This window comes from Labrus mixtus, chromosome 7, assembly GCF_963584025.1.
Source record: "Labrus mixtus chromosome 7, fLabMix1.1, whole genome shotgun sequence".
In the NCBI taxonomy this organism is placed as follows: domain Eukaryota; kingdom Metazoa; phylum Chordata; class Actinopteri; order Labriformes; family Labridae; genus Labrus; species Labrus mixtus.
The window spans coordinates 4879887-4900052 of NC_083618.1; the positions used below are offsets into that span (position 1 = coordinate 4879887).

General features: G+C 38.2%; 1 protein-coding gene across 2 annotated transcripts in view; it reads left to right on the forward strand.

The window, feature by feature from the left end:
- Window positions 1–20166, forward strand: part of slc2a9l2 (solute carrier family 2 member 9, like 2) — a 113990-nt gene that overhangs the window by 38539 nt on the left and 55285 nt on the right. For both annotated transcript variants that reach the window (XM_061042305.1, XM_061042306.1), the window contains exons 8-9: window positions 6394–6581; window positions 11477–11587. In XM_061042305.1, coding sequence (XP_060898288.1) covers window positions 6394–6581; window positions 11477–11587 — 299 coding nt within the window. The remainder of the gene's footprint in view (window positions 1–6393; window positions 6582–11476; window positions 11588–20166) is intronic.

Here is a 20166-nt window from a genome sequence, read left to right on the forward strand (position 1 = left end):
CCATTCAATGTTTACTATCAGGGAATTAAAACATGTTTGATCAAATCATCACACTTGCAGAGTATGGGGAAAATGGTGCAATCATTTTACCTGCCTCATTCATCCGAGGAGAAAAAAACCCAGCAATAGAATCTGACAGGAACATGATGAACTCAGAAGAACATGGTGCTCTTCCACAGTGATGAGCTTTTCGAAGAAAGCACATAATTTGACCAAATGTGTCCCTTCATCTTTTTTCTTTAGGATGTTAAAAGGAATCCTGACGGAAAAACCATCATGGATGAAAACAATGAAAGGGTCTGCATTAGTGAGGAATTGTTGATTTTGATACCAATGAGACAGGAATGATAATGATCTGATAAGTTTCACAAACGTTACGACGACAGCACTTCTTCTTCATGTTTGCAAGGAAGAATAAAAAGTTATATTGTTCGTGTCACAAAGTGATCAAGGAATGGGTGCCTGCACATACATAAAAAGCCACTGCAGTGCCGTGCCACATATTGCATTGAGCTAAAAGTCAAAGTTTTGTTTTTTTGTAAAAACAAAATCCACAATTTTTGTGCTGTAGCCATTTGTAAAGGATGCTGGCTGGGCTGCTGTCGTGGCACATTTCAAACAAACAAGAGGCTGCAGTGTTATTTTCTTCAGGTTTTTTTTATAGCTTTGAAAAAATAATTGTGTGTAAGAGCTGTTCCTCTCTGTCAACAAGGCGGCAGCCAGTATGTACTCCTTATAAGTTCTGTTTCCAGTGCAGAATGGTTTGTGATGCTTTTGACAATAGAAGTTGGCGGTTTTATGGCATTTATGGACCGCAGTACCCATTTTAAAAGCTAGGTGTCCAAGTTACATATTGCTCCTTTAAAATTTGTGACAATGTTCACATCAGAATACAGCATTAAAAAGCAAACTGTATTTATTTAAGTCCTATAGTAACACATGTTTTACTATCTATGGAGAAAACCCATGATCCAATATTCAGCTATAAAGACGTTGAGGCACTTTAATAGTCCTCCTATGATCCTAGGTTCACATGTTAGATTATAAACTTAGGGGAAAGTCATTTTGTGACAGAGACATTTTTCATAGGATGATTTAGGCACAATCGTTACGGGTAGAAGGAAGGTCACCGACTCATTGTGATTGCTCATTAATGCTTCAATAATAAATACCTATAATGATGTCTCCCTGACAACTAATTCCAACTTCTTGCCTTGTTCTTAATTTGAAAACTTTTTTTGTGGCAGTGTCTAGAATTCAAGGACTTCTTGTGATGAAGCTCACTGGCTCATTTTCACATGTGCCATCTGTCTTTGTTAATAGCTCTCAACAAATAAATAATTCCAACCCTGAGTCTGTTTGGCAAATTGGAACCAGGGTTATTTTTCTCCTCAAATGAAACAAAAGAAAATGAATGAGAAGCCTACCTAAATCAAATACATTTACAACCGTACACATAAGTACTCCATTAACAATTTAAAGGGATGTTGTGTTCTGAATGTAATTACCTGCAAAGCGGCTGATGTACTGTTTTTGAAAACTTGTTGCTTGTGGTGTTTTCCAAGTATTAGACGACGTGAGACAATGAGTGTCAGTGTTATAAAATCTCCTTGAGGAGGAGATGAGTTGTTCTTGAGAGGACATCTGGCCCACACTCACATTACATCCTTTCTGCTGTTGCCAGTCAACATTTAGCTGGCATGAGTCATATCAGAGTTGCAGATCCGTGTTGCTGGCTTGAGTTACAGCGCTGAGGTTTGGGAATTGTTGTCAGCACGCATACATTTTCAAGGGGGGTGGGGGGGGGGCCTTGTTTGGTTGTATTAACATCATACAGTGTCAGACAGGAACAGCATGTTCTCTTTCACTTCATCTCGCTGCTTGTCATGCTGTATATCTGCTGTAGTCCTGCCCACCATTTAAAGGTCACATAGGTCAAAGATGACAGTTTTATATGCTAAACGCTGTCAGCAGGACTGCCAAACGAACTGCATTTCATTTTAGGATTGCCTTGACTGCTCATGCATTCAGTTCATATAAGGCTTATCCTCTCTTAGTTCACCCATTAACACTATGTGCACATGTAAGCTTCAAGGCGCCATGATTGAGAGGGACACATCATAACTAATCAGTGCATGCTTCTTTCTTGTATTTTCATCGTCACTTTTTATTTTTAGATTTTAAGATAACAGGATGACTGTAGACAGGGTGCAAAGGACACTGTGACTTTAAGAGAACGTGGGATTTAATCCAACAATCATAATATTCAGGAAGTTCATAAATGTTTGTGAAGCGATTATATGTGACGGCCCGAAAAGAAATGTAACCCAACACATTCATTTTACAGCCATTCATGTCTTTCCCAATCAAATTTCCTCAATAATATATATATATTTTTAAACACAATAGTATGAGGACACATCTTGGGAGTCGTTCTGCAGTCTTTTTTTAAATGTCATTTTGTGAGTATTTGTCATTGTGCTTGCTTTTCTATGCAAGATGAGGACATCAATGTACTTCAGTATCAGAGCTCAGAGTCACTCATGTTGCTGCAACAAAATATTATCTCTCCATTCAGTTTTACTGGCATGTGAATATTGTCAATAAGGTGTTACTGGAGAGCCCTGCTGTGGTGTGTTCATGTTCAGTGCAGTTAATTCTGGCCCACAGAGAGAGAGAAAGAGAGAGAGAGAGAGAGAGAGAGAGAGAAAACCACAAACACTGCGGCACGTAACACAGAGCCTTCAGAAAATGGTATTTTCAACCATGACACTAATCTTTGGTATCAGCCCGGTCACATCTATTAAAAACACACACAGAAGCCACATCCTAACACTGGCTGACATGTTTTTTTTTTTTTTTTTACTAACCATGAACACTGTAGTTTGGGTGAGTCATACCAAAAACACTTCTGAAACAAGGTGCTGAAACAAGTAACCGAACAAATGTTATGTTGATCAAACCGGTTGACATTCCTCAAACTATCTACTTCAGGACATGAGATACCAAGAAGTATGGAGCCAAGCTGTTTGAGGACTTCCTTGTCCTTTTTTAAGCACGAGACACTTTATTTATGATGCATATTTCAAGATTTCCATCATCAGAAGACATGAAATGTGCTGAGAACCACTGACAGGGGCTTCATGCAACAGAACTTCTGGAGGGGGATTAAGCTAGAGTGGGGTCAAGGGGTCCTTCTCAGAAGAAAAATGGGAAGAATTATGCCATTTTATGCATTTTGAAACATTTATAATCAAAGTCTCAGGAAACCTCAAATCATGCAAAATTCCTCACATCGTAATTGCTTATTTTTTCGTAGCCTTTTATCGGACCTTTTCCATACTTGAAATATTATCCATTACTACATATTATATAAAAATAATAAGAGTGGTTTTATTCTAAGAGTCAGATTTAAAATGGACATGGATGGAAAAAGAGAGACAGACTATATATTGTTGATTTGGTCTTCTCATGGGACTTCATGTAAAAATAGAATGATTTGGGGCGCTGGTGGTTCAGTGGTTAGTGTGCGCCCCATGTATGGAGGCTTTTCCTGGGTGGGCGGCCCATGTTTGAATCCAGCCTGTGGCTCCTTTCCCACATGTCATTCCCCACTCTCTCTCTCCCTGATTACCAACTCTATCCACTGTCCTATCTCTACATTAAAGGCACAAAAAGCCCCAAAATAAATCTTTAAAAAAAATAAAAAATAGAATGATTGACAGTCCCTTTAAGAACTTCATTAAATATTAAATCTGTTTCAATAGTCAGGATATTTAGGTGTTGAAATGTTCTTTGACGATCCCCTTTCCTCTCTCTTCTTTCTGGCTTGTGGCCCTTGGAGCGCTATTAGGCCACATCAGTGACATGAAGTGTCACCGCCTGCAGGGAAAATTAAATAGGTTGCCTCCGTGTGGACATTTCTACTCTCCACATACAAACACCATCATGGAGATCAACATTATGTCTTGCCAGTGTCATTGACAGCAGTGGTATGGACAGCGGCTGTGGTTTTTAATTTGTAATCTGTGATCACAACTTCTGCACTTTATCTGCAAACTCAATCATGTAATGTTTATTATGACGTGTGCTGCTGCCCTTTTGGTCAGGTCACCCTTGGGAAAGAGATCTCGATCTCAATGGGTTAATTACCTGGTTAGAAAAAGGTTAAATAAAGATTAAATAATAAGAAATGATGTAACCTCAAAACAACAATTTTCTCAGGTTTGCTCCAGCACACTTCCCTCAAAACACCTCAGACCAGGTTTTAGATTAGCAGATTTTCCTGCCTCACATGGGATCACTATGTGTCAGTTTATAGTCAGTATCTCTTTAACAAACAGCCACTTAAACTTTCCATGACCCTGTCGCTTGACTTTCAGGAGAAAGTGAGGAAAGTGTCTTAACATCCACGTATCCCCTGAAGTCCATCACATCTGTGGCGCAAAAGTTTAAACAGCCTCCAACTGGCCAAGCTGCAAATAACTGCCATTAACCTTGGCAGCCCTCGCACAAAAATGTTTGTGTTTTGTTTAAAAGTAAGCACTGTGGCTGCGTGGAGTCTGCATTGCATTGAAATGTAATGTTTTTTTCCATGAATCATTCATCCCAAAGAAGCATTTACGTGGAGAGCAAGAGAGCAGCAGGATGTAGCCTGAGTGTGCCACAAATCTCTTTGAATAGACTGAACGAATCCTCCGTTATGATTACACTCATTGTTCTCGAGAACAGAGTGAGCTTAGCGAGTATACAGGAGGCCTGTATGAAAACAACCATATAATAACTTTTTTCACACGTCTTTCTCATTTATCTGCCATCACATTCCTCATTGAGCCCTCACTACGTCTATGACAGCATTCTTTTTGCTATGTTGCTAGCACTGTTAGCTTTAATAATTGATATATTTAGAACATATTAATAAAATCGAAGTAGACAAGATTAATGTAAACTATACATTCCTCTGTTGAGCGGTTGACACAGAGCGATCTTTTTTTTTTTTTTAAGATTTATTTTTGGGCTTTTTGTTCCTTTACTGGAGCGATAGGACAGTGGATAGGGTTGGAAACATGGAGAGAGAGAGAGTGGGGAATGACATGCAGGAAAGGAGCCACAGGTGGGATTTTAACCTGGGCCGCCCGCTTGAAGGGCCATGGCCTCCATACATGGGGCGCGCGCACTTACCACTGCGCCACCAGCGCCCCAGAGTGATCTCTTTACAGACTACTGAAAGCTAAAGTAAAAAAAGCAAATGGATCACTGAAACAGTTGGATCTCTCCATCTCTACACTCTGACTACAAAGTTTATTCAGTTTCACATCCATCACTGATCTAACCGGGCCTATGTGTAGCTTCATGCTCTGCTTTATGTAGGCTAATGCTAATGTAGATATTTGTCTGTTTACTCCGGTTTTCGTCGCGTCAGGAGGGAAAGTGACGTCAATGCATACCCTCTATTGAGTATCTTTAACTCATAGCATGTTTTTTTTAAATGTAGATGTTGCTTTAAAGAATCCACTGATGTCTGGGTAAATAAAGCAGAGTAAAGCTGCTGAAATACTTCAGCAGCTCGTTGAAGTATTTTATTTCTTGCCTTTGACACTTGGTGGATATTTGGGTCTTAAAAGAAACATAAATTGTCCGTTTCCACAGTTTAATGTGGTTATAATACAGTTTTAATATAAAGGTATGGTAAACAGATAATAACAGTAAAGTGTGTGCATCCTTATCCTTTACAAACTTGTATTGTTTGCCATGTGTTGCATTTTGCAGTTGAATTTGTGACATAGATTGAGGTCATGTCCATACCCTCTTTATGAAATGTATGCAGGTGTTAAAACCTGTACAGGAGGTTTTTAAATGTAGAGGTTTTAGCTGGACATATTAAAAACAGATGAAGTTTACTCTAAAACTCTTCAAGGATGATAATAAACAGTTTGTCTGTTTTAGTCATATCAGCCATGGATTGCGTAACTGTTTTATCAAGGTTCATATATTCTCTCCCTCCAGAGGTCAAAGACACAGATCAAAGAGTTCTTTATTATCCGCTGCAACTAATATCTTTGGGTTTAAAAACTCGCAAAACCCATAGATACTCACTCTGAGGAGGCCAAAAGAGAAAAAAAGATTAAGAAAACTGATTTCACATCATAAACACAAACCACTTGAACCCAGTTGGCTCTTATCACAATTTTTATTTTGACATTTAAAAATGTGTGAGTGTATGTCCCAACTTAATGTGGATCAAATCCTTTACTTCTTTGATCTCAGCACAATGGATGCTTTTTAAAGCTTCTTTCATCGTAAAAAAAATGTATCTTTATAACACTGTGTGTGCTTTTGTGTGTGTGTGTGTGTGTGTGTGTGTGCATGTGTGTGTCTCTGTGTGTGTGACAGCCTTTCAGAAGTTATTGGGGAAGAAAGATGTGTCCCAGGAGCTGGAAGAGGTCCATGCGGAGGCTCGAGCTCAAGAAAACCTCTGCACTGCGTCTGTGTTACAGCTTCTGAGGAACCCTGCTGTTCGCTGGCAGCTCATCACCATCATCATCACCATGGCCTGCTATCAGCTCTGTGGCCTCAACGCTGTAAGAAAAAGCTAAAAACAAACTTTCTAGGATTGCCACAGAATCTTGTTCTTTATGCCTTCTTACAGGGGGATTATATGTTTAGGTTGCATTATCATATTCTATTTATTACTTGGATATTTATTAAAAACAACAACAAATGATAACACATAAATCCATCCATCATACATAATTTGATTTAAAATATAAATATAAACTTATAAATATTTTTAAGATATTTATTTTAGGGTTTTTAACCTTTATCTGAGAGACAGAGGACAGTGGATAGAGTTGGAAATTAGGAACAGAGAGTGGAGAAGGACGAGTCGGACTCGACCCCCATGCCTTCTTTGAGTGCTGCAGGGCTATGACCTAACCGCTAAGACATCTGCGTCCCAAAAAAATATTTTTACCAAACCAGAATGCAGGCAGTTGTTTGTGACATTTCACTAATTCTCATATAAAAAGTGTTATCTCAGAAAAAAACAAGATAACTTACAGTTTGTGGATTTGGTATTTTGGGCTATTAATTGTCTAATCTAATTGTCATAGTTTTGCTTTATACATTTAAATCCTTTTTATCTCAGCATGCTTCATCCTTGCATATGAGCTGTAGTTTTAGTCAAGTGAAAAACACTGCTCCAAGAGGCTTTACTCTTCATCTGAGAGAATGCTCCTTCTTCTTGAAGAACTTGACAACTTGACACCTGTCTGCTGCAGAGAAATCAATATTGTATTGAAGCATTTTAAAGCATGTATAAGTCTGTTTGACAAACCGTCAAATTACTGTTGGTTAAATGCAGTGACACTTGGGTGTGCTGTCCTGACACACTCCTAATGGTTGACAAAGAAAAACAAAATCAAGAGAAACAACACAGCTCTGTGTGTCAGTGGCTCAGGTGTAGCAGCCGAATGCTCTGTCCCCACGGGTGTGTGCATGCACAGATGTGACCCCATATTTCTTTATTCAGAAAGAGGTTGCATTTTTCTCATTTTTATTTTCTAAAATAAGATTTTTTTCACACAAATTCTAAAAAGCTTTTTTTGTTGTAAATTAGTCAAAACTGTAAAAAATACACATTCAATTAAAATCTCTGAAGCAGATATTATCTTGCCCCAGTTACAGTGGGCAAATATTTCTTCAGTTTTATGTCCAGCATTATACTGTGCTTGGGAACAAACATGTAAAGGGAAGTTACTCGCTCTGTCCTCTGCACTTATTTGTGATGGTAAGATTTGTGAAAACATTGCACTGTACCCTGTGCCTGATAAGGACGAACTGTCCACATATGGGCTCCACCATTCTCCTAGAGTTCAAGCTTAATTCTGCTCCAACACTTAGAATAAACAGAATGACTACAGTGAACCAAGACAAGCGTATGTAACATCCATTACTTTAAAGGAAGAATGTCAAAGACAGCAATCTCAGTGAGGGGCAAGATCTCATCAATATAAAGAATCACTGTAGCTGTTGACGTCTGGCTTTGTTTTATATCTAAATGAATGTTTATTTAAAAAGGTACAGATTTCAAACTCCCGTCTGTGTATTAAGGATTTACTTGCAGCGAGGATCCAATCACAGGTGGATAGAATTAAGCTTCTTGCTGACAGATTTGATGGCTGTATGTAATAAATGCAAACGCTTTATTTGTCAAGTCCTCAAATTGATATTCAGGATGATTTATCAGAGAACAAATAATCATGGGCACTTTTCTTCACTTTCAGATTTTCCTATTTGACAGGATGATCGATTTTCTTTTTAATAAAAATGCACAGCTTGAAATCACAAAGCTGATCTGAATTATCATAGATATGAGCATGACTTCATTTACATAGAGTTTCATTTAAAGGAGAGTGGAAAACAATTTAGCTCACGCTGGAGTCATTACTTTGATTTTTTGAAAGTTTACACTTCCTCATCACCTTCAGAATAAATGTTTAGTGCCTGTAGTAAATCTTTTAGCCCGTGATTTACTCAGTGATGTCATTGAGGCTTTTTGTGTTGCACTGAACCTGAGAGGTGATGCTCGGGGGGCATTGAGAAACGGTCCATGCAGTGTCATATGGAGTTAGATGACTCTCAATATTCACGAATGCACACAGAAGGATTCACAAATGTATTTCAATGAGCCACCACACCCCCTCTCAGGTGTGACATCAGTACTGACCCTGCTTCTCCTCCTACCAACCACGCCTACCGCTAAAGACACTGAAGTGAATCCTCCTAACGCATTATCATAACACAATGCACACACAAGATTCACAAATGTATTTCTGATTCACACACAAATATCTATAGTTTTGTATTTATGTAATAGAAAGCCACAAATATATGATATACATAGATATTCAAAAAGCACATTTGTATCTTGTTACATTTATATACAAACTGTTCAGTCTGCATTTACAAACTGTGTGTCATTTGTGAACCTCACTGCATTTGTGTGTGGGACTTCTGAGACTCCCCTGCCGTGGTTAGATTCACAAATGCATTTTTTTCAGCAGGGAAATGTCTGTAGCCAATCAGATTCCTTCCTATTCAGCCAATCACAGTAGCGTAGATGTTTTAATGTGATCACTTTAGCGTTATTTGTGTGTGAATCAGAAATACATTCGTGAATCTTATTTTTTTATTTGAGGATTTGTTTTACATTTATATAGAATGTGTGCATTGAAATACATTTGTGAATCCTTCTGTGTGCATTCGTGAATATTGAAACTGATCTAACTCCATATGACATGGCTAAAGAGCTTCGTCCTGTCAAAACTAACAACTTTCAACTGCCTCTGTGATTTGTATTTCGATGTGTTTTTTATCACCAACAAAAGAGGCACAGACGAGAGAATAGTTCAGGTCAAAGGTTAAGATAAGATAAGATGCTCCTTTATTCATCCCACAACGGGGAAATTTACAGTGTTACAGCAGCAAAGAGCAAGGTTAGTAGTTAGGGAGCGGATGTGGACAAAAAAAACAACAACCTGAAATATTTAAACTTCAGATCCTTTCCTTTAAGGATTTGTACACACAATAGTTCTTCATTCCTGTTTAAAAAAAAGCTCATACTGGTTTTTATAATGGTTAAACTACTTACCTCATTATGAAAGTGTTGGATAAATATAGAAACACAACAGCAGCAGCTGCAGTGTGAATTAAATCAGTGTTTTACCAGGATGTGTTCAGCAGCTTGTGATTAAGGATGAAGGACAAAGGTAAGGAAAGGATTGTGAAGCTACTTTGGCTTTGAATGACACAAAGCATACCAGAATAAAAAGCGCTGCCAAGCATATTACATCTAAGGACGTACACTTACTCTTTGCGTGCATTCAAATCATGCATTATGTATACGTTTTGGGAAAACGTGGCCCTCTGTCTCTGCAACTGTGCCTCATTGCTAATGAAGTCTAATTCACAAACAGCATAGCTTCAAGCAGTTTCAGTGACATTATTAGTGTTTTGTGAATTACAGTTACTAGGCTAACTAAGTTGCAGAACTTTATGGACCTGTTTTATGTGGTTATCATCAGGGTATTATTCTCTGTGAATGAGAGCAGTGGCAGGTCATGCTTCATGGTGCTGTAGTCCACTAAAAACTGTAAAGGGTTGAAAAATGTGTTCATAATTATTTATGTGGTTTGTCTTAAGCTAAAAACAAAGGTTATTAAAAGGTTAAAAATGGATCACAAGATTTAAATAATTGCATAAATAAATGTTCAAAGTCACTGGGACAGCGGAAAAGTTCATTATAGTGAAAATACAGTTCATTGCTAAAAGAACAAGTTAAATGAGTTAAAAAGAGACCCCAATATAAGTTTTTATGTTTATGTATCTCAAAGAGCTATTTAAAGCCAGATTCCAGTGCACTGAGCTAGTTACAATGTTATTGCAATACCGAACCAGGTCGCTAGAGGGCGCATCGCACTTGTGAGGAGCATAATACCCCAAAGAGGCAAAATCTGCAGAATAAATCCTGCAGCCGAGCTGAACACAGCTAATCTTCGTTGCTTCTTTGTATTTACATATAGACTACTGCAGGGTAAAGACACACTCCTCCCTGGCACCCCTAGGCCAGGTCGGGGGAGCAACAAAACCAGTCCCGGTGAATTCCCCTCTAATGTAGTAATGTGCCGAAAACAAAAGGAAATATATTTGACCTGAGATCAAATCTTGTTGTAAAGGGAGTCTGAAGACAACATGAATGAAGTGTGAAACTTTAATGTGAAGCTCTCTGCACCAGTCAGCCCAGCGGTTATGTCATGCGCAGCAATGTGCAGAGTCTATAGTCCTCGTTGCAGCGACCATGGGTTTGATTCCGACTTCGGTCCTTTGCTGCATTTCAACCCTTGCTCTGTCCTCCCAACATTCCTGTCTCTCTTCTGTGCCCTATCAATAAAGACAAAAAATAGCCCAGCAAATATCAAAAGAAAAGGGAAGCTCTGGTGCTTCCGGTGGTCTTTTGTTGCAGCCCGGCTGTTGTTGTTTTTTAGTGTTTCTTACAGAGTATGAGCTGCTGCCCTAAGAGGTTAAGAGCTTCCCATTGTAGGGAACAGGTTTAAAATGCATTTATCCGTGTGTCTATAAAGCTTTTAAGTAGTGGCAAATAAGGCGATTTCTCTCAGCGTTTTTGCACTGGTATTTTAAGAACCTGATGTTATTCACCTTTTTTAATATTTAATGTTTTATGTTTCATTTGAACGATGATGAATGTGGCTTTTTTATGGCTGCAGCATGGGTGAAGAGAAACAAATATCTCACTCTGGCGGATGATAAAGTTAATCTTAATATATATATATATATATTATATATATGTTAATAGAAGAATCATTGTGTACAATTGTTTGAATACTTCAAACCTCTAATGTAAAAAAAAACGAGAATGTCTTTGAATGACACAAGGTTTTTTTTTTTTTTCCCAAAGATCTGGTACTACACCAACGGGATCCTTCGAGATGCAGGTTTTGCTGCAAACGTCATCCCCTACGTCACACTGAGCACCGGAGGCGTAGAGACTTTGGCGGCCATCGTCTCTGTGAGTATTACTACATTGAAACTTAAACCTTTAAATCTTAATTAAAAATGATTTTTCTTTTGTTTTTCTTCTAGAAATGTGTCTTTCATAAAAATTAACAAACTATTAAAATAGTTTTAAACTAATACCAGTGTTTTCAGACGTTGAGTTTGTCATTAACCTCCATTTGATATATGATAAAAGACTTAAAAGAATCCTTTGGGTAGCATATCTTCTGTGCTCATGCATCCAGTCAATTAAAAGACACAAAGAAAGTTATTTTTTTTATTAGACTGATATAAAGTGTGCTGTTTTTGATTTCTGAAAAATTGTTAAACTACAAAAGTTTAAATGTACACTACTGGCAGATAATTACTGCATTAAAGACTTCTTTTACTGTTCATTTGCTGTTTTTTAATGCAGAGGCCGTTTGTATATTTTGTTAAAGGTCACATATTATCCCACTATTCAACAAGTTTAAATAAGTCTCAGAGCTCCCAAAAACATGTCTGTGAAGTGTCTTACCAAAAATCCACTCTGATCCTGTATTTCATCATGCCTATACACCCCTCTACTTCAGCCCTGCTCAGAACAGGCTGATTCTGTGTCTGTAGCTTTAAATGCAAATGAACTGTGTCTGAGCACGCCCCCTCTCTGGAAGGGTTTGGGCGGCTTGGGCTGTCTTGCACCCTACCCTCTTGTTTACTGCGGAAAGGAAGACTTGGATGGCAGAACAAACATAGCTGTGGGAGTATCACCCACAAGGGGGGGTCACTGCCTTATGTGATGTCACAATGGGACAATCCCCAAACGGCCTGTTTCAGCACACATTTTCTGGAGAGGATGGCCACATACAAGTGTTCAAAAAACATGGAAACGTGAATTTTGCATAATATGGGACCTTTAAATGAGCAGTCTGGAAAAAGCAAAAATGTGCTTCTTTTTGTCTTCAGTCTTTTAACCATAAATTTATAAAGATGATACAAAACTGAGAACAGGGCGATGCACATGCTAAAATACCAATGTGAAAAACAAGAGTGCCGGTGTTGTTGTCTATTAGAGTTTTGATTAATCAATAACCCATTTATCAAGTGACTCTCTTTCACTTTGTCGTCATCATTATTGTAGTTTGCACCTTTTGAGCTTTTATTGAATGCTCTCCAGAATTGACAAACTGCTCACATGCAAGCTGTTCAAACGTCATCAGCCCAGAGCTAGTAAAAAATGCAGCTGTCAGTTGAGCAGAAATCTCCACTTTGGCAGCAGATCTGTTTCTGAATGACACTTTACACCAAACTGCTCAATGAAGCGGTGAGCTGGAGGGACGGTCTCTATTGGCAGCTTGTTAAGTAATAGTTTCATTTTCTACATCAAAGCATTTCGTGATGGTTTACATGCATTGATTATTTGACACATGAGACTAAAATAAAATACACCAGAGAGAACAATGGGGAAATAAACACAATCACACAATACAACCGCCAACAAATCAACTAAACAGACAGTTATTGTACAACCTGTATGGAGCAGAATCCCAAGAGATTAGTTTTCTTTTATTTACTTGATCCACCCCATCACTTCTTCTTGTTTTGCCCTGCAGCAGTGAATGACTTGTGTTCCTGTGAGACTATCCTTAATTGCTTTGTCAGTTGTTTCAGACAAGAGACAATAGTTTGTTGTATACAATGTAATCCCTGTTAGCTGCTGCTGCTGCTACCTCTGATACTGTAGGAATGCTGACATTCAGACAACACTAAACTATTGATCCAGATTACATGAGGTCTGTTATCCACTCAACCAAAACTGCTTTTTCTGAATTATTTTTTTCCTCCGCAGAAATATAAGGATTTGTTTTTTTTTTACAGTAACCCTTCGTTTAACTTGAAGACTTTAGGTACAATTTAACTTCCTTTATTAACCGTTATGACCTGGGTGGCCCAAATGAGCCAAAGAGAAAAAGGAAAGAATCAAGATTTTATCCCATTATAATAGATTTTCTTCTGCTATGTGGTTACTGGAGAACAAACTCTGTAAACACAAAATTGTCCCTAAAAAGTTGATTTTACTATTTTTTTTGCCTATTTATACATCCACCAGACATGTAGCAAATAGGTTTGATGTAGTTGTTCTCTGACTTGCCTGTTTTTCGATTGCGCTTGCTGCAAGTATGCGTCGAGCTGAAAAAAGCAGATCCACCCAGACAGGAAGTCAGACAAGGGGACGCTAGAGCATTAGGTCAATTTCAAAGGACAATATAAAGACAGACAGATTGCACATTGTTCTCATTCTTCCTGTGTGATCTTGTTGTTCTGTGATCTTGTGAACCCGCAAGTCCAACTGCACTTACGCTTCAAAGAAGGGGCCCAGTGTCGTAGAGCGTGCATGGTTTGGTTGCACGGTACAAAACCACGGCAAAGACGTATAGCTGCAGAAACAATCATTTGAATGACAGGTGACTGCCTTAAAACACCATCATCATTAGCCCTTCAATCATCAGATTTCTTTCTGGCAATATACTGTCGCAATTCCCCATTAGCCACACCCATCTGAATCTTAACAGTTTTTAATGGACAACATCCATCTTATCATGTTGACAACATCAAGACAGTTTATTTTCAATGAAGAAAAAAAGGAGCAAGATTAACTCACATAATTAGTGGTCATAAAAATGAAAATATAAACTGGCTTTATAGAGTTTAATGTTTAAAGTTTAGAGTTTAATTTGTTATTTTGTATTACATGCCAGCAGATCTATCCTTAAACTGTACCTCTGCCACTATCAGGTAAAAGCAACCACGTAGAAGAGATCATTTGATTTGGTAAAGAGCAAAGTGTTTGACATCATTCTTTTGGTGAAACCTTGAGGATATAATTTTTTTTAATTTCATTCCATTGAACAGACAGCATTTGTATGAGCCTCATGTTTGGGTTCAGGGATATTTTGACACCCAAATGGGAGAGATTAATTTGATTTGTGGTTTCAGGAGCCTCAAATATTTATGACATTCAAATCAAAGTCTGCATTTGGCTTTGAAAAGTCACTAATTTAATTTAGGTGGCAAACATTACAGAGATGATATATGCTCTCTGATTCGACAAATGGAATACACACCAGGGGGCACTTATTCAAATTTAGCTGTAGCTTTAATTCCAGGAGTAAAGCCATCACTGCACAGAGCTGCCAACACACAGACAATAATATCTAACATATTGTGTGTGTGTGTGTGTGTGTGTGTGTGTGTGTGTGTGTGTGTGTGTGTGTGTGTGTGTGTGTGTGTGTGTGTGTGTGTGTGTGTGTGATTTTAATATTCCAGAGGAGGAGGAGGAGGAGGATGAATTACTCAGAAAATACATCTTAGTGTGCACAGGGGGAGGTCATTGAAAAAAAAAAAAGAATTCTGCCCATTGTCGTAGAACATGCTGGAAATCTGCAAGAAAAGATAACAAGTTTTTTTGTATGCTGCAGTTTGGTGTTAATGACTTTTGGGAGTTTCATGCACTGGGTGCACCTTGAAGGCATCATCTTTCCTGGTCTGTTCCATAGAGGAATTAAGATTTTCTCTTCAATTACAGAAAAGACAGAAGGAGGAGGGAGCTATTATGGACTGTTTTGTGAAAGTGACAATTTTATGTGACATACTTTGTTGTAGTGGAATGAGAAATCGTGCAGACCTGTTTTATCAAATTTACTTTACCCTCTACAGGGAGAGCTCCAGGTTTAACACATTATATTTTCCTCATGATTAAAAGGATGATTTGATGTGATTTGTTGTAAGTCCAAAGGCTGATTGGTGGATGGATGGATGACAAACAAGACAGTTCAATATTATACAGAGATAGAATTGAGTCATCAAATTTTGCTTCATGAATTTTACGCAGAAAAAAACGAAATTTCTGCATCAGTGTTAACAACAAAAACACAACAGACCCATCATTTCAAAATAAAAGTCTGAACAATCCACAACATGATGCTCCTTCAGGATTAAATCTCTTTGGTCATACATAAGCAGGGGCACCAAAGTTCAAACACTACCAAATGTTCCCTGGAAATGTAAAGATGATTATTCAGAAACTCTTAGATTTTCTGAATAATGCAAAAGGAGGCCTACACAGAACTAGGCAGTGCATTGCAGGCTGTAATCTTAAGAAACAAATACATCTTCTTTACAGGTCAGATTGATGAAAGGTTCATGTGTTTATGCATGCTATCATTCAGTAAGTGCAACATCACTGAATTACAAAACCAGGCAACACTTGCCAGGATTAGGAAAACCAAACATGTTATTTCATTCAAAATGAATTTAATTCCTTTTGCACAACCACTAATGCTGGAATATATGTTTTCTCCACAGTGGTGGAAAAGCACAACTTTTCTTCATTATCAGAGGATTATGGGATGCATAAGTCTTTGTCAGCCCTGTTACTGTACAAAGATCAACCTAATCCCATCTCTCTAGCAAAGCCTGCTGTGATAGACTCCAGCATCAGTGTGCAAATAAGTGAGTGTGTAGAATATATTCTGCACAGGGTGCAGAATACCCGGTGGCATCCTAACTTTCCATCCTTGATGTCAAGCTAAACGTTGTGCTCTTTCCATTCTCCTACCTGATTAATTGTCCATCCAGCCGGCAAGTCACTTAAGCAAGTAGCAGCCGCCACTACACCTCCCCCGTCTCCGTCTCCCTGAGATGGGCTCTCTGCATCAACCTGTCCAGGTTGTGACTGGACAGGAGAGGAGCCCCCAGACTCGCCTGTTGATGTGTTGGCCTTTTTCAGCGGCTGGCCTCGATATTTTTTCGGTGTCATTCCGATTCAGCTTTTTAGAAGTGAATACAAAGTTAGAAAGTAATGCATTTTGCTTTCTCTTTGACATATATCTTGTCTCAGACCCCCCAAAGACCCCTGTATTTCGAACATTAATTCTATGGATAGATGAGTTGGTTCAGCCTTAATACTTAATAATCTGAGTTTTTCAGCAGTAGCCTATAGGAACCTGTGAATGAAGGAAGGTTTCTGATCATTTGTAATTCATAAAAGAGAATATTAACCTGAATGTAGAAGCTGTATTTTTAAAAACACATATTTAAGTATGGCCTGAAGCATAAACAATTTCACCCTATTTGGACCAACACTAGACACGTGAAGCGTTTACCTCGCTGACACTTCATCAGCTTCTAATGTCAAATGTTAAGTAAAATTAAATGACTTGATAGGAAATATCTTCAATGTTATCATTGTTTATAACCTTTAATGCTATATGCTATTCATGCTATAACTATCATCAATGAGGAAATGCAAAGTTCTACTGTACGAATCTTAAAGATGGATCCTGTCAGGGTTTGTTGGACTGGACTTTCTAATAGGGCTTTCAAACTTGCAGAAAACTCCTGAAAAACTTCTGATAGTTGTCGGAGCAGCTGCATGTGTGAACGCAAACAATTTTTTAAATTTGGACTTCCCTTGGAGTTTCTCCTGCCAGACCCCTAGTATTTTTCCGCAGCAAGTCCGAGTGAGCTGATGTGAGAACGCAGCAGGAATTAATCAGGAGAATTCACCTCGAGCCAATAGGAGGGGGTGAATAGTCCTCCTGAAATGATCTAGATATTTTCAGGAGTGCATATGTGAAAACGGCTCATCTCACACAATTCAAATTTTCTGGTTTAAGCTATTTTTTAGAGTCTATAGAGTTTACTAACTGCCATGCCGTCCATCCTGCATGCATGTCTCTGTGTATTATAATGCAACAAGAAAAATAAAGTGCTACAGCCACCTCCATCACCACAATTAGATCATCTAGAAATCCTCATATAACCATATGGAAGACCTAAGCAAACAAAGAGCTGGTGTTGTGTTAGCATGTAGAAGAGTTCTGCTAACACCCTGCAGCTCTTTAAATGTGTTTGGAGGCTCCCTGACCTTTTAAACCAATTTCCAACTATATTTTTTAATCTCATTGTTTTCATCCTGGACCTCGTTTGTGCTCCTATCTATGTGCATATATAAAGAGTGATGTCATACAGCTCGGGATAAGCATGATTGTTTTTTAGTGTTAATGTTCATGAGGGGAAAATTCACACTGCCTGCTGTCATTTTTTATCCTTTCATGTCCCTTCACATCTGTTTATAATGGCTTTGTATGAATCAATACAGCCTTTGAGTTTTTATTTATATCTCAATAGACAATTAATAAAGCATTAATCAAAGTCTTTGTTATTCTGCATGTCATTAGGCTTTGTCTAAGTCAAGTCAAGTTTATTTATATAGCACATTTCAGCAACAAGGTTATTCAAAGTGCTTCACACACGGCATCAAAAGCATCGTGACAAAGGGAGAGGTTTACATCTCAGAATATTTTTATCCTTAAAAAACAGTTGTAAAAATATTTGTCATAGACATAAAAAGAAACCACACCACAGAGTATAATTACTGAAAACAAAATGCATTTACTGAGTCCCTGACTAGTCCCTACTGTTCTGATGGCCCTTTGAATGTGGCACACTTATTACGTTAGCTGTGACACAAGAACTGTGGAAAGAAAAATGTATAAACCGTCTTTACTGAAGCAATACATTTAAAGATACACTCACATATATACATTTATTTTCTGTTTTTTAAGGTTTAGAGACAGGACAGTGGATAGAGTCAGTGATCGGGGCGAGAGAGATAGTGACATGCAGGAAGGGAGCCACAGGTCGGATTCAAACCTGAGCCGCCCACCTGGAGGACCACGGCCTCCGAATATTGGACGTGCGCACTAACCAATACACTACTGGTGCCCCACATATATTCATTTCTGATTCATTCTTGTCAAGTGTTAGACACGATGAGTATATAGACGGGTAGCACTGGAAAACTAACCCAAACAAAACTTACCTGACTCTATAACTTGTGATGGATTTTCCAACCATAGTAAATTGGCCTTAGTTGTTTTTCATGCTTTACAAACATGACAACAAGCAAATGTTCTCCTAGAAAGGTTGGAAAACAAGCCCTGATATCTTAAACTTAAACCTGATTACTGCAGACACAGGCGGCTTAATATCACACGAGGCTGCTTGGCCACAAACATTTTGAAAAGAAAATTGGACCAAATCATACCACGTACTCCTAATATAAAGAGAAAGGTTACCAGTTTCCTCATTCTTCTATTAATTAGTTAAAAAAAAAAAAAAAAAGCAATAAGGAAGCTCTGATTATACAACTAGGCTCACAGGTATATTTAAACTTTGCCCAAGGACACCACTCCTCTCTTCAAATCATGATTGATTGGCTTTTGTTATTTATGTAGTTTTTGAATTGGATTACACGTTGTTTTCAGTGAGTTAGCTGTTGCATTCTGTCAAACAGCTACTGTACTTTTTAAACCATCAGCACAACTTCTGACTGCGAGGCCCAGAGTTATAATCAACATACAGTCGACAGGTGGCACAGTGTAAGAAGAAACAAACAGATTTATATCAAATGTTGTGTTCCTGTGGTCTCATTTCTGATTTGATAGTTCCTTATGTGAAAATAATCAAATGTCATTATCGGGGTGTATTTATGTAACAGATTTCCTGTTTCCAAACCGGCCCTAAGGGTAGTTTTTTTTTTAAACAAGGGATGGTGCTGAGATTATGGTGTATGTCAAGGACCAGTGTTGCCTGAAGCTGTGGCCAGTTGTCTTTAATGGCTCATCTGCCTCTTGATGAGATGAATAATATCCAGACTTTTCAGTCCTGCCAACCGGAGGGCTGACGTGACCCATCTGACCTCTGCAGAGTCTGCAAAGGACTGGGATATTGGCTTGTGTTTATTAATGTGCCAGAGCATCATTTGTGCAAGTTTCATCTTTAGTATATGATTTAAAAAAAAAAAAAAAATAAGAATAAGAGAAGTTAGTATGGTTTTTTTTTCTAGTTTCAAGTGGTTATAGTTTGAAATGTTGGATTTGTCGAACAGTAGAATAGCCTTGTGATTTATCATTTAACTATCACCATAAGGATATTCACATTTGCAAAGGTAACACTGCAGGAATGTGCAATGCACATTAGATTAATTAAATCTAATTGTTGCTTGATGCAATGTTAAGTCTCATCAGGTTTTTATGTAACATGATATATCTACAGTGAAAAGTATGACTGAGTGCAGCCCTTTAGAACCCATAGCAAACTGATGACAGGTAACAACGGCTGTGTGACGGCAGACGTTCAGTTACGTTACACAGCTTTTGAGTGTTCAGTGGCACCTCATCCCCGTGCTTGTCAATGCTCTGTGGTCACAGAGTAGACGTACTTAGAAATGTTTCCCATGGCTACAACTGCAGCACACCTAATGTGTTGTGTTGTGTGAGTCGACAGGTGATGGTGACCTTTGTTTCAAAATTGCATTGTCAGCTTTTTTTTTCACTATCATGTGGTGTGACTGATTTGCTAAAGTAGACCTATAATATTTAATTTTATTTATAATAATGAATTGCAGATTTGTAAGATCCAGGATCTGTTAGATACCCATAGCTATCTAAGTATAACAGACTATTTGAATATTCTGTCATGAAACCATGGGTGTTTTACATAGACTGACAGACAGACACACACATGCTCACCAACACACACACATGC